General features: G+C 39.4%; 2 protein-coding genes across 2 annotated transcripts; both read right to left on the reverse strand.

Moving 5' to 3' along the window:
- Positions 1 to 124: 124 nt before the first annotated feature.
- Positions 125 to 2155, reverse strand: LOC108119933 (uncharacterized). The gene is made up of 4 exons (XM_017233375.3): positions 1958 to 2155; positions 1675 to 1887; positions 1431 to 1616; positions 125 to 1362 (listed from the first exon to the last, which is right to left on the reverse strand). Exons 1-4 carry the CDS (start codon positions 2021 to 2023, stop codon positions 205 to 207), a joined length of 1623 nt encoding a protein of 540 aa, XP_017088864.3. The 5' UTR covers positions 2024 to 2155; the 3' UTR covers positions 125 to 204.
- A 25-nt stretch (positions 2156 to 2180) lies between these two features.
- Positions 2181 to 12029, reverse strand: LOC108120006 (uncharacterized). Its single transcript, XM_017233485.3, has 4 exons — positions 11883 to 12029; positions 11717 to 11808; positions 4006 to 4294; positions 2181 to 3942 (listed from the first exon to the last, which is right to left on the reverse strand). The coding sequence occupies exons 1-4, from the start codon at positions 11888 to 11890 to the stop codon at positions 2253 to 2255; spliced, it is 2079 nt and encodes a 692-aa protein (XP_017088974.2). The 5' UTR covers positions 11891 to 12029; the 3' UTR covers positions 2181 to 2252.
- Positions 12030 to 12584: the final 555 nt, after the last annotated feature.

A 12584-nucleotide genomic window follows, 5' to 3' on the forward strand; every position in this document is an offset into this window, starting at 1 on the left:
GTTTGGAGAGTGCTGCGAAACGTCCAATGTTAAGGGCGCTGTTAAGCGCATGTAGGTTAACATAATGTGAGGCGGGAAATGTAAATTTTCAAATCTTCAAAAAAGTGTTCTAATTTTATTGATGTTTATAATTTTGACCAACCTTTAATTTATTCTTTACAAAATATATATGAAACAAACAACAAAAGAATATTTGAACTTTTCTTAACTCTTTGAATCTTTTTCGGCGGCCTCGCGCCTGTAAACTTCGCTGACCAACTTTGGGACCTTCTGCATATATTCCATAATAGACAATTCGTCCTGCAATGTGTTTAGATACATCCTTTGTATCTTTTGGATGACGGGGGTAATGACCTTGGAGCTAACTATATCATCGGCACTGACGGTGAAGTCAAGTGGTTGAATACTAGAGGAGGCTTGGGGGGAATTCTCCATTTGGGATTCAATCTTGTTTACATTGATTGGATTGCTCATGTTGGGAACCTTGAAGGTGGTTCCGATGTCAAAGGGAATTTGGTTTACCTGGGCTGTAGTCTGGACAGTCTTTTTCTTTGAAAGTCCGGCCCTCATAGAGATGTCCAAGTCCTTCTGTACTTCTATTTGCGAGCGAACTATTTTCCTCAGATCTAAGCCACTTTTGGCACTGATTACGGTAACTTCAGAGGGTTTAGTGTTCTTGGTACTCGACCCACTGCTACTATGATGAAAATTCTTTGTGTTAGAGTGTTTTTGGCACTGATAGCGGTTATGGACCGGCTCGCAATGATGCCGAACGGGCGATCCCTTGGTCGCCCTAGCTGTGCTCAATAACTCTTCATTTGGTGAAGTATCTTCTCTTGGGGAGCTGTTCAACGGCGATATTCCCGCCCTTATGGAATGATCCAAAACCTGCTGGATCTGAATTTGCGAGCGAACTATCGATCTGAGGTCATCGCAATTCTTGGGACTATGGAATGTGTTCCGAGTCGGTCCCAATTTCTTTGAGTCCTTATTACTGGAATCAGGAGTTGGAACCAAGTCATCCATGCCAACCGTAGGCAACTGCCGCGGCTGACGGTATCTTTTATTGACCTCCTGGCAATGGGCTCGCGCAGAGTCGATAAAGTTAAAACTTCCCTTTTTGCAAGCCTTGACGGAGTAATGGATTGGAGATGCATCCTTGTCATCCTCATCATCGGCATGCTCGCTCTTACTGGAAGTGGGAATTCTAAAAGCTGAATTTTTATAAAGTATCTTATTGTTTGCATCCCTTCCTGCTCTACATTCTCCATTCTGTCTTGAAAGGTTACTATCGTATTGGTAAGGCTTAGAATCGCTCTTAAATCTAGGACTGTTTTGATAATCTGCTTTTAAATTATATTTCTGAAAAAGAATAGTTTAAACATTAAAGTTACGACTTTAAAAATGTAATACCACCATTAATACCTTACCATCTTAGAGATATTATTTCGACTAGAATGATTTCTTTGACAAGTCTTTTGATTTTGTTGCATTCTATTATCATTATTAGGAGAACAATTATTGGGTTCTTCGTACTTTGGCAGATCAGTATAGTGTCGGCTTTGACGATTTCTTGTCGTGTCCATTTGTAAGCACGATCGTCTGACATTTCCTGGCTAAAAAAAAGAAATCTTATTTTCTGATACTTTTACTCCCCAGCAGCTCCCATTATACCATTGGCCCAATATCATTATTTAATTTCTGATAAGTCTGACTTTGATAAAAGTTAGTTGTCTTAACAGGGGAATATCCCTGATTTAATCCCGACCCACGATTATGAGGACATTTATGATGTTCTTGGTGCTTCGAATGATCCATAATTTGATTATGTCCACAATGATGAGTTTGCGTTAATTGTTTCGAGACATAGCTTCGGGAATTCTTTCGCTATATAAAAACAAGGAAAAAGGTATACCCCTTAAGGAAATTATTTTTTATACTTAAAAATTAAACCAACTGAAATATTTTTTGATCCAAAGAAATGCTGTCGTAGCTCGCCGCGATAGTCCATGTGGCAATCCATCGAAGTACTCTTATCGTGGCAATTATTAAAAACTTTTAATATTATATGATTATCTCCATATGAAAAATATATCTGAAAACTGGAAGTAAAAGTTTAGATGACAAGAAACAGTCATTTCAAAGCCATCTTATCCTTGGTTGTCAAAAATACCATGTCATAAGTTGGATAAATAGTTTTTTTTTCGTTTAATTGATAAATATCCATGGATACATAAGATTTCGTAGAGATGTCAGAGAGTGATCGTCTCCATATATCGTTCAAAGGATCTCGTGATGATTGTGTGATCCGGTGCCAAATGGGTATCTGCCATTACGGCCAGTCTATATCTATCACCGAAACGGTGAAGATTCAGCGAAAGGCAAGTCTTTGATTGGGGTGGCCTAAACAGCAGGACATCCTGCACTTTCTGACCCCAGGCCGATTGAAACTCATCCGTGGCTCCGTAAATCTCAGTAATTGTGATCGGGAAGTTGTAGGAGAAAAAGTTTATAAATATTTTGGTCAGCACATGCGGCAATAGGGAGGTGAGCAGACTATATTTGGTTTGGCCGATCGATGCTAGGTATATCATTATTTGTTGCCTTCGAATTTTCTCCACAATTTCGTGGAGTTCCTTGGCATGATTTGTATCGGGTTTTTTCAAAGGTAATTGCAAAAACACAACGCCCCCGATATTTTCCGATTTGTCCCCACTCCGACTGGTAAAGTATCCTTTATCTATTGTCCTGCAAGTTGTATTCAATAGATTTGGAACCTGAGTATCGCTGGAGAATGTCTCGAAGTAGTCGTGAACGGCTCCAGCCAAGCAAGTCAAACTAAAGTCAGATTCCCTGAGATTGTTATTGAACTTTTCTCGATTTCGTTCTCTTAATTGAACGCCATTTAAGGAGCGACTAAAGGACACAATCTTCCTCCCTGCATAGGACTTCTTGTGCAAAATATTCAGCTCCTTGGTGGGCTGTTCTATTAACACTTCGTAGATATTTCTAGGAGCCTTGAACAGCTCCCAGAATATCTTGAATAGCTCCAATTGCGCATAAAGTAGCAGGGGGACGTACAAATGGAGTCTGGCGCAATAAGTTGAAGTATACGAGGTTTGACCCTTGAACAGGACATCACCAAAGGCTATGAATTCACAGTAAAAGTGATATGGTAATAGAAGGAAATGATTGAGATTAAGTCGCCAGAGGAATCGGGTCCAAACTTTGGCCAAGTGAGTTGGCTGCAGACTATTATATATAGCATTCCTGGCCCCCATCCAACTTAGATTTCTCTGTTCTATTTCTCGATTTAAAAGCAGTCTAATAGTATGAATTCTACCCACTTCATTTCTATAATGACCCGATCGTCGTTTCAGTTTCTGGAGCAGGTTACGATTCCGCCAGTATCCCAAAACGACATTAACCATCACAATTATCAGCAAGGACAAAAGCTGACTGAGATTTCTAACGGGGGTAATAGAGCTGGAGCCATCAGGACCTTCGAGGGACTCGAATTCGTAAATAAACTGCTGCCATCGACACACAACCAGATGCACGAGATGATTAATCAATCGGCTGATGTGTTCAGGCTTTCGCACAAAATGAGACAGCTGCTGTTCCTGATTCGAGATCTCAGCCAAACCATCATTCAGGGACATCAGAGTTTTCTTTTGGTTCTGAGGATCCTGCAGCAGCAGCATCTCACTCACATGCAAGTCCTCCTCCTCGGCAATAATCAGGTGGTGCAGTTTAATCAGAATATAATAGGGTTGAGAGGGCTCCGAGTTGGGTATCACAATCACCTGCCATTGGGGCAGGTCGGAGGGTATGTACTTGGTGGCCAGTTCACTAACATAATCCTGAATATTCGATTCAGTGACAGGACGTCCTCGATACTTGTGGGTGCTCAGCAGAACGTGATTGTTGATGTTGAAGCCACTTGAAAGAGATAATTAATGGATACAAATGAATTACATTCCCATAACCTTGGTAAGAACTCACCTATTGTCATTAACCCAAGCATAATTGCCCCAACAGGTTACCAATTTTTGGCGCAACTTTGGAAACCTCAATGTTCCTGTTTTATCCCTCAGATCTGTTAAATACTGGGAGTACGAGCGCTTGATTTTTTCAAAATCACAATTACCCTCAACCTGTAGAAGAAAGTGAAAGATTCCAGCGTTCTTCGGGGTGTCGATTAAAGTCCGGATCTTCTTGGACTTTGAGATTGTGAGGTTGGGATATTTAATGCTGAGAACATAATTCGATAGTTCGTTGCCAAAGTGGGCACCTAGAAAATATAATACATCTGATTAATAATTATTTCAAGTTTCTATAAGAAAACTGATGTACTAATACCATCCCTTTGTAAACTAAACAAGAAAGGAATAAAATATTTATCGCAAGGCCGATCCTTATAAGATCCTTAAATATATTATACTTATCTTCCCCAATTTTGATCCGATTCACAAGCGGAGTACCTTAAACGATTTCTGGATCGATTTCCCATCATTCTGCATCAAAATCCTGACACAAAATATTTTTTAGTTTTTTTGTCCATTTTTCCTGATGGGACCCCTTGAAAATGGGGTTTTTCCATATAGGTCCCACTGTGATGACCATATCTTCCCCAATTCTGATCCGATTCTCAAGCGGAGTACCTTAAACGATTTCTGTATCGATTTCCCATCATTCTTCATCAAAATCCTGACACAAAATATTTTTTAGATTTTTTGCCCATTTTTCCTAATGGGACGCCTTGAAAATGGGGTTTTCCCCTATAGGTCCCACTGTGATGACCATATCTTTCCCAATTCTTATCCGATTCTCCAGCGGAGTACCTTAAACGATTTCTGGATCGATTTCCCATCATTCTGCATTAAAATCTCGACACAAAATATTTTTTAGATTTTTTGTCCATTTTTCCTGGTGGGACCCCTTGAAAATGGGGTTTTCCCCTATAGGTCCCACTGTGATGACCATATCTTTCCCAATTCTTATCCGATTCTCAAGCGGAGTACCTTAAACGATTTCTGGATCGATTTCCCATCATTCTGCATTAAAATCCTGACACAAAATATTTTTTAGATTTTTTGTCCATTTTTCCTGGTGGGACCCCTTGAAAATGGGGTTTTCCCCTATAGGTCCCACTGTGATGACCATATCTTTCCCAATTCTTATCCGATTCTCAAGCGGAGTACCTTAAACGATTTCTGGATCGATTTCCCATCATTCTGCATTAAAATCCTGACACAAAATATTTTTTAGATTTTTTGTCCATTTTTCCTGGTAGGACCCCTTGAAAATGGGGTTTTCCCCTATAGGTCCCACTGTGATGACCATATCTTTCCCAATTCTTATCCGATTCTCCAGCGGAGTACCTTAAACGATTTCTGGATCGATTTCCCATCATTCTGCATTAAAATCCTGACACAAAATATTTTTTAGATTTTTTGTCCATTTTTCCTGGTGGGACCCCTTGAAAATGGGGTTTTCCCCTATAGGTCCCACTGTGATGACCATATCTTTCCCAATTCTTATCCGATTCTCAAGCGGAGTACCTTAAACGATTTCTGGATCGATTTCCCATCATTCTGCATTAAAATCCTGACACAAAATATTTTTTAGATTTTTTGTCCATTTTTCCTGGTAGGACCCCTTGAAAATGGGGTTTTCCCCTATAGGTCCCACTGTGATGACCATATCTTTCCCAATTCTTATCCGATTCTCAAGCGGAGTACCTTAAACGATTACCCCTTGAAAATGGGGTTTTTCCATATAGGGCCCACTGTGATGACCATATCTTTCCCAATTCTTATCCGCTCTTATCTCAAGCGGAGTACCTTAAACGATTTCTGGATCGATTTCCCATCATTCTGCATTAAAATCCTGACACAAAATTTTTTTTAGATTTTTTGTCCATTTTTCCTGGTGGGACCCCTTGAAAATGGGGTTTTCCCCTATAGGTCCCACTGTGATGACCATATCTTTCCCAATTCTTATCCGATTCTCCAGCGGAGTACCTTAAACGATTTCTGGATCGATTTCCCATCATTCTGCATTAAAATCCTGACACAAAATATTTTTTAGATTTTTTGCCCATTTTTCCTAATGGGACGCCTTGAAAATGGGGTTTTCCCCTATAGGTCCCACTGTGATGACCATATCTTTCCCAATTCTTATCCGATTCTCCAGCGGAGTACCTTAAACGATTTCTGGATCGATTTCCCATCATTCTGCATTAAAATCTCGACACAAAATATTTTTTAGATTTTTTGTCCATTTTTCCTGGTGGGACCCCTTGAAAATGGGGTTTTCCCCTATAGGTCCCACTGTGATGACCATATCTTTCCCAATTCTTATCCGATTCTCAAGCGGAGTACCTTAAACGATTTCTGGATCGATTTCCCATCATTCTGCATTAAAATCCTGACACAAAATATTTTTTAGATTTTTTGTCCATTTTTCCTGGTGGGACCCCTTGAAAATGGGGTTTTCCCCTATAGGTCCCACTGTGATGACCATATCTTTCCCAATTCTTATCCGATTCTCAAGCGGAGTACCTTAAACGATTTCTGGATCGATTTCCCATCATTCTGCATTAAAATCCTGACACAAAATATTTTTTAGATTTTTTGTCCATTTTTCCTGGTAGGACCCCTTGAAAATGGGGTTTTCCCCTATAGGTCCCACTGTGATGACCATATCTTTCCCAATTCTTATCCGATTCTCCAGCGGAGTACCTTAAACGATTTCTGGATCGATTTCCCATCATTCTGCATTAAAGTCCTGACACAAAATATTTTTTAGATTTTTTGTCCATTTTTCCTGGTGGGACCCCTTGAAAATGGGGTTTTCCCCTATAGGTCCCACTGTGATGACCATATCTTTCCCAATTCTTATCCGATTCTCAAGCGGAGTACCTTAAACGATTACCCCTTGAAAATGGGGTTTTTCCATATAGGGCCCACTGTGATGACCATATCTTTCCCAATTCTTATCCGCTCTTATCTCAAGCGGAGTACCTTAAACGATTTCTGGATCGATTTCCCATCATTCTGCATTAAAATCCTGACACAAAATATTTTTTAGATTTTTTGCCCATTTTTCCTAATGGGACGCCTTGAAAATGGGGTTTTCCCCTATAGGTCCCACTGTTATGACCATATCTTTCCCAATTCTTATCCGATTCTCCAGCGGAGTACCTTAAACGATTTCTGGATCGATTTCCCATCATTCTGCATTAAAATCTCGACACAAAATATTTTTTAGATTTTTTGTCCATTTTTCCTGGTGGGACCCCTTGAAAATGGGGTTTTCCCCTATAGGTCCCACTGTGATGACCATATCTTTCCCAATTCTTATCCGATTCTCAAGCGGAGTACCTTAAACGATTTCTGGATCGATTTCCCATCATTCTGCATTAAAATCCTGACACAAAATATTTTTTAGATTTTTTGTCCATTTTTCCTGGTGGGACCCCTTGAAAATGGGGTTTTCCCCTATAGGTCCCACTGTGATGACCATATCTTTCCCAATTCTTATCCGATTCTCAAGCGGAGTACCTTAAACGATTTCTGGATCGATTTCCCATCATTCTGCATTAAAATCCTGACACAAAATATTTTTTAGATTTTTTGTCCATTTTTCCTGGTAGGACCCCTTGAAAATGGGGTTTTCCCCTATAGGTCCCACTGTGATGACCATATCTTTCCCAATTCTTATCCGATTCTCCAGCGGAGTACCTTAAACGATTTCTGGATCGATTTCCCATCATTCTGCATTAAAGTCCTGACACAAAATATTTTTTAGATTTTTTGTCCATTTTTCCTGGTGGGACCCCTTGAAAATGGGGTTTTCCCCTATAGGTCCCACTGTGATGACCATATCTTTCCCAATTCTTATCCGATTCTCAAGCGGAGTACCTTAAACGATTTCTGGATCGATTTCCCATCATTCTGCATTAAAATCCTGACACAAAATATTTTTTAGATTTTTTGTCCATTTTTCCTGGTAGGACCCCTTGAAAATGGGGTTTTCCCCTATAGGTCCCACTGTGATGACCATATCTTTCCCAATTCTTATCCGATTCTCAAGCGGAGTACCTTAAACGATTACCCCTTGAAAATGGGGTTTTTCCATATAGGGCCCACTGTGATGACCATATCTTTCCCAATTCTTATCCGATTCTCAAGCGGAGTACCTTAAACGATTTCTGGATCGATTTCCCATCATTCTGCATTAAAATCCTGACACAAAATTTTTTTTAGATTTTTTGTCCATTTTTCCTGGTGGGACCCCTTGAAAATGGGGTTTTCCCCTATAGGTCCCACTGTGATGACCATATCTTTCCCAATTCTTATCCGATTCTCCAGCGGAGTACCTTAAACGATTTCTGGATCGATTTCCCATCATTCTGCATTAAAATCCTGACACAAAATATTTTTTAGATTTTTTGTCCATTTTTCCTGGTGGGACCCCTTGAAAATGGGGTTTTCCCCTATAGGTCCCACTGTGATGACCATATCTTTCCCAATTCTTATCCGATTCTCAAGCGGAGTACCTTAAACGATTTCTGGATCGATTTCCCATCATTCTGCATTAAAATCCTGACACAAAATATTTTTTAGATTTTTTGTCCATTTTTCCTGGTAGGACCCCTTGAAAATGGGGTTTTCCCCTATAGGTCCCACTGTGATGACCATATCTTTCCCAATTCTTATCCGATTCTCAAGCGGAGTACCTTAAACGATTACCCCTTGAAAATGGGGTTTTTCCATATAGGGCCCACTGTGATGACCATATCTTTCCCAATTCTTATCCGATTCTCAAGCGGAGTACCTTAAACGATTTCTGGATCGATTTCCCATCATTCTGCATTAAAATCCTGACACAAAATATTTTTTAGATTTTTTGTCCATTTTTCCTGGTGGGACCTTTTGAAAATGGGGTTTTCCCCTATAGGTCCCACTGTGATGACCATATCTTTCCCAATTCTTATCCGATTCTCCAGCGGAGTACCTTAAACGATTTCTGGATCGATTTCCCATCATTCTGCATTAAAATCCTGACACAAAATATTTTTTAGATTTTTTGTCCATTTTTCCTGGTGGGACCCCTTGAAAATGGGGTTTTCCCCTATAGGTCCCACTGTGATGACCATATCTTTCCCAATTCTTATCCGATTCTCAAGCGGAGTACCTTAAACGATTTCTGGATCGATTTCCCACCATTCTGCATTAAAATCCTGACACAAAATATATTTTAGATTTTTTGTCCATTTTTCCTGGTGGGACCCCTTGAAAATGGGGTTTTCCCCTATAGGTCACACTGTGATGACCATATCTTTCCCAATTCTTATTCGATTCTCAAGCGGAGTACCTTAAACGATTTCTGGATCGATTTCCTACCATTCTGCATTAAAATCCTGACACAAAATATTTTTTAGATTTTTTCTCCATTTTTCCTGGTGGGACCCCTTGAAAATGGGGTTTTCCCCTATAGGTCCCACTGTGATGACCATATCTTTCCCAATTCTTATCCGATTCTCCAGCGGAGTACCTTAAACGATTTCTGGATCGATTTCCCATCATTCTGCATTAAAATCCTGACACAAAATATTTTTTAGATTTTTTGTCCATTTTTCCTGGTGGGACCCCTTGAAAATGGGGTTTTCCCCTATAGGTCCCACTGTGATGACCATATCTTTCCCAATTCTTATCCGATTCTCAAGCGGAGTACCTTAAACGATTTCTGGATCGATTTCCCATCATTCTGCATTAAAATCCTGACACAAAATATTTTTTAGATTTTTTGTCCATTTTTCCTGGTAGGACCCCTTGAAAATGGGGTTTTCCCCTATAGGTCCCACTGTGATGACCATATCTTTCCCAATTCTTATCCGATTCTCAAGCGGAGTACCTTAAACGATTTCTGGATCGATTTCCCATCATTCTGCATTAAAATCCTGACACAAAATATTTTTTAGATTTTTTGTCCATTTTTCCTGGTGGGACCCCTTGAAAATGGGGTTTTCCCCTATAGGTCCCACTGTGATGACCATATCTTTCCCAATTCTTATCCGATTCTCCAGCGGAGTACCTTAAACGATTTCTGGATCGATTTCCCATCATTCTGCATTAAAATCCTGACACAAAATATTTTTTAGATTTTTTGTCCATTTTTCCTGGTAGGACCCCTTGAAAATGGGGTTTTCCCTATAGGTCCCACTGTGATGACCATATCTTTCCCAATTCTTATCCGATTCTCAAGCGGAGTACCTTAAACGATTTCTGGATCGATTTCCCATCATTCTGCATTAAAATCCTGACACAAAATATTTTTTAGATTTTTTGTCCATTTTTCCTGGTGGGACCCCTTGAAAATGGGGTTTTCCCCTATAGGTCCCACTGTGATGACCATATCTTTCCCAATTCTTATCCGATTCTCAAGCGGAGTACCTTAAACGATTTCTGGATCGATTTCCTACCATTCTGCATTAAAATCCTGACACAAAATATTTTTTAGATTTTTTGTCCATTTTTCCTGGTGGGACCCCTTGAAAATGGGGTTTTCCCCTATAGGTCCCACTGTGATGACCATATCTTTCCCAATTCTTATCCGATTCTCAAGCGGAGTACCTTAAACGATTTCTGGATCGATTTCCCACCATTCTGCATTAAAATCCTGACACAAAATATTTTTTAGATTTTTTGTCCATTTTTCCTGGTAGGACCCCTTGAAAATGGGGTTTTTCCATATAGGGCCCACCGTGATGACCATATCTTTCCCAATTCTTATCCGATTCTCCAGCGGAGTACCTTAAACGATTTCTGGATCGATTTCCCATCATTCTGCATTAAAATCCTGACACAAAATATTTTTTAGATTTTTTGTCCATTTTTCCTAATGGGACCCCTTGAAAATGGGGTTTTTCCATATAGGGCCCACTGTGATGACCATATCTTTCCCAATTCTTATCCGATTCTCAAGCGGAGTACCTTAAACGATTTCTGGATCGATTTCCCACCATTCTGCATTAAAATCCTGACACAAAATTTTTTTTAGATTTTTTGTTCATTTTTCCTGGTGGGACCCCTTGAAAATGGGGTTTTCCCCTATAGGTCCCACTGTGATGACCATATCTTTCCCAATTTTAGTCCGATTTTGTTTAAACATTATCTCCACAATTAAATATTAATCAAATATAAATTACATGTTTATTATTATTTCAAGAATATTTAAATCCCTTTAAGTCCCAAACCTATATTCCCATTATCTCTACAAATGCCGGGTACTAAGCAACAAAAAATCGGCTTATCAATAGCAAAATTTTATGAGTAATTCAGTTGGTCAAGGTTCGCTTGTCCGCTCGTCTGGGTTCCGCAAAGGTACAACAGGTAATCTCTATTATTTATAAACAAAAGACCTTATCAATAGAACTTTCTCCGAAGGTCTTTTCTAAACAGAGACAGTCTCTCTCTTTCTCTCTCATTGGGAGAAACTCTTTTATGATCCTAATGGATGACTGAGAATGGGATCGGTTAATCAACCCATTTATTTATTTATATAGCCGGTCTCTTTTGAAGTTCTTGATTTATGTTGCTTATCAGTGAGGCAGCGCGGGTCGCGGATCGCTGATCGGCGATTATTGATCACCAATCACCTATATAAACGATCATCGATCACTGCTGGGGATATGTCGATTACTTACAGAGGAAAGATAAGAGCAGCAGAGGCACCAGCATCAGGGCAACCACAAAGCAAATCAGGGTCTTCAAAAGTGATTTCAACTCTTGCCAAAAACTAGGAATTAATTCCAAAACACATTATTTTGAACCGTTCATAGTGACTCATGGAAAAGTAATCCCGAAACTCACCTTTCCATTTTAATGGCTTTATGAAAACGAAATCCGAAGCTTTATTTAGTATAAATGCACTATATATTGTAGGTGCGTATATATTATTTTGAATCTGTGGTTTAATATCTCCGTTGATACTGGCCAGACGTTCGGTCCTCTCGAAATGCGAAGCACAACTGATCATTTGAAATGGGGCTTCGGACGGGCATCGTATTATTGAGGAAGCTTATCAGCAAATAGCCAGCAGTCGCTCTTCATGTGAACTGCAATAAAAAATTGATACGAAATGAAAGTCGTTATCAAGGCGATATATTTTAGAACATAAAATATAACATATTAATAAAGGTGTACAATAATGATTTAACTTTTTTTTAGGCATTTCTTTGGGATAAAATAAGATAGGTTAGGGATTTTTCATTAAAATTTGTTTATGATAAGCGTAAAATATGATTACATTTAAAATTATTTTCAGTGCATAATGTCTTTGGCTTTGAACTAGTTCCAAAAATGTCTTCCCTGCAAAGGATGTGCACGCAGCATGGGTCTCTCTTTCACTTTCTCAGTCTCCTGCTCACTTTCTCTCCCCTTATAGGTCTCGTCTCATTCTCAGCTCTCAGTTATTTTTTTGGGGCTTTTGGGGCTCAGTCGTTTTCTGGCTTTTAACGCTGTCGGTTGGCGATTTCCCGTGCATTTTCCTTTGCCATTTTTCAGTGTTGGTGT

This window comes from Drosophila bipectinata, chromosome 2L (assembly GCF_030179905.1).
Source record: "Drosophila bipectinata strain 14024-0381.07 chromosome 2L, DbipHiC1v2, whole genome shotgun sequence".
NCBI lineage: Eukaryota > Metazoa > Arthropoda > Insecta > Diptera > Drosophilidae > Drosophila > Drosophila bipectinata.

Coding starts and splice junctions, on each gene's coding strand:
- LOC108119933 (XM_017233375.3), bottom strand. CDS start 2,023: ATGGATTGCCACATGGACTATCGCGGCGAGCTACGACAGCATTTCTTT. Junction 1,888..1,957: donor TTGGATCAAAAAATATTTCA/GTTGGTTTAATT, acceptor GTTTTTATATAG/CGAAAGAATTCCCGAAGCTA. Junction 1,363..1,430: donor GAAATAATATCTCTAAGATG/GTAAGGTATTAA, acceptor ATTCTTTTTCAG/AAATATAATTTAAAAGCAGA.
- LOC108120006 (XM_017233485.3), bottom strand. Junction 4,295..11,716: donor GCTGCTCTTATCTTTCCTCT/GTAAGTAATCGA, acceptor TATATTTTCTAG/GTGCCCACTTTGGCAACGAA. Junction 3,943..4,005: donor GCTTGGGTTAATGACAATAG/GTGAGTTCTTAC, acceptor ATCTCTTTCAAG/TGGCTTCAACATCAACAATC.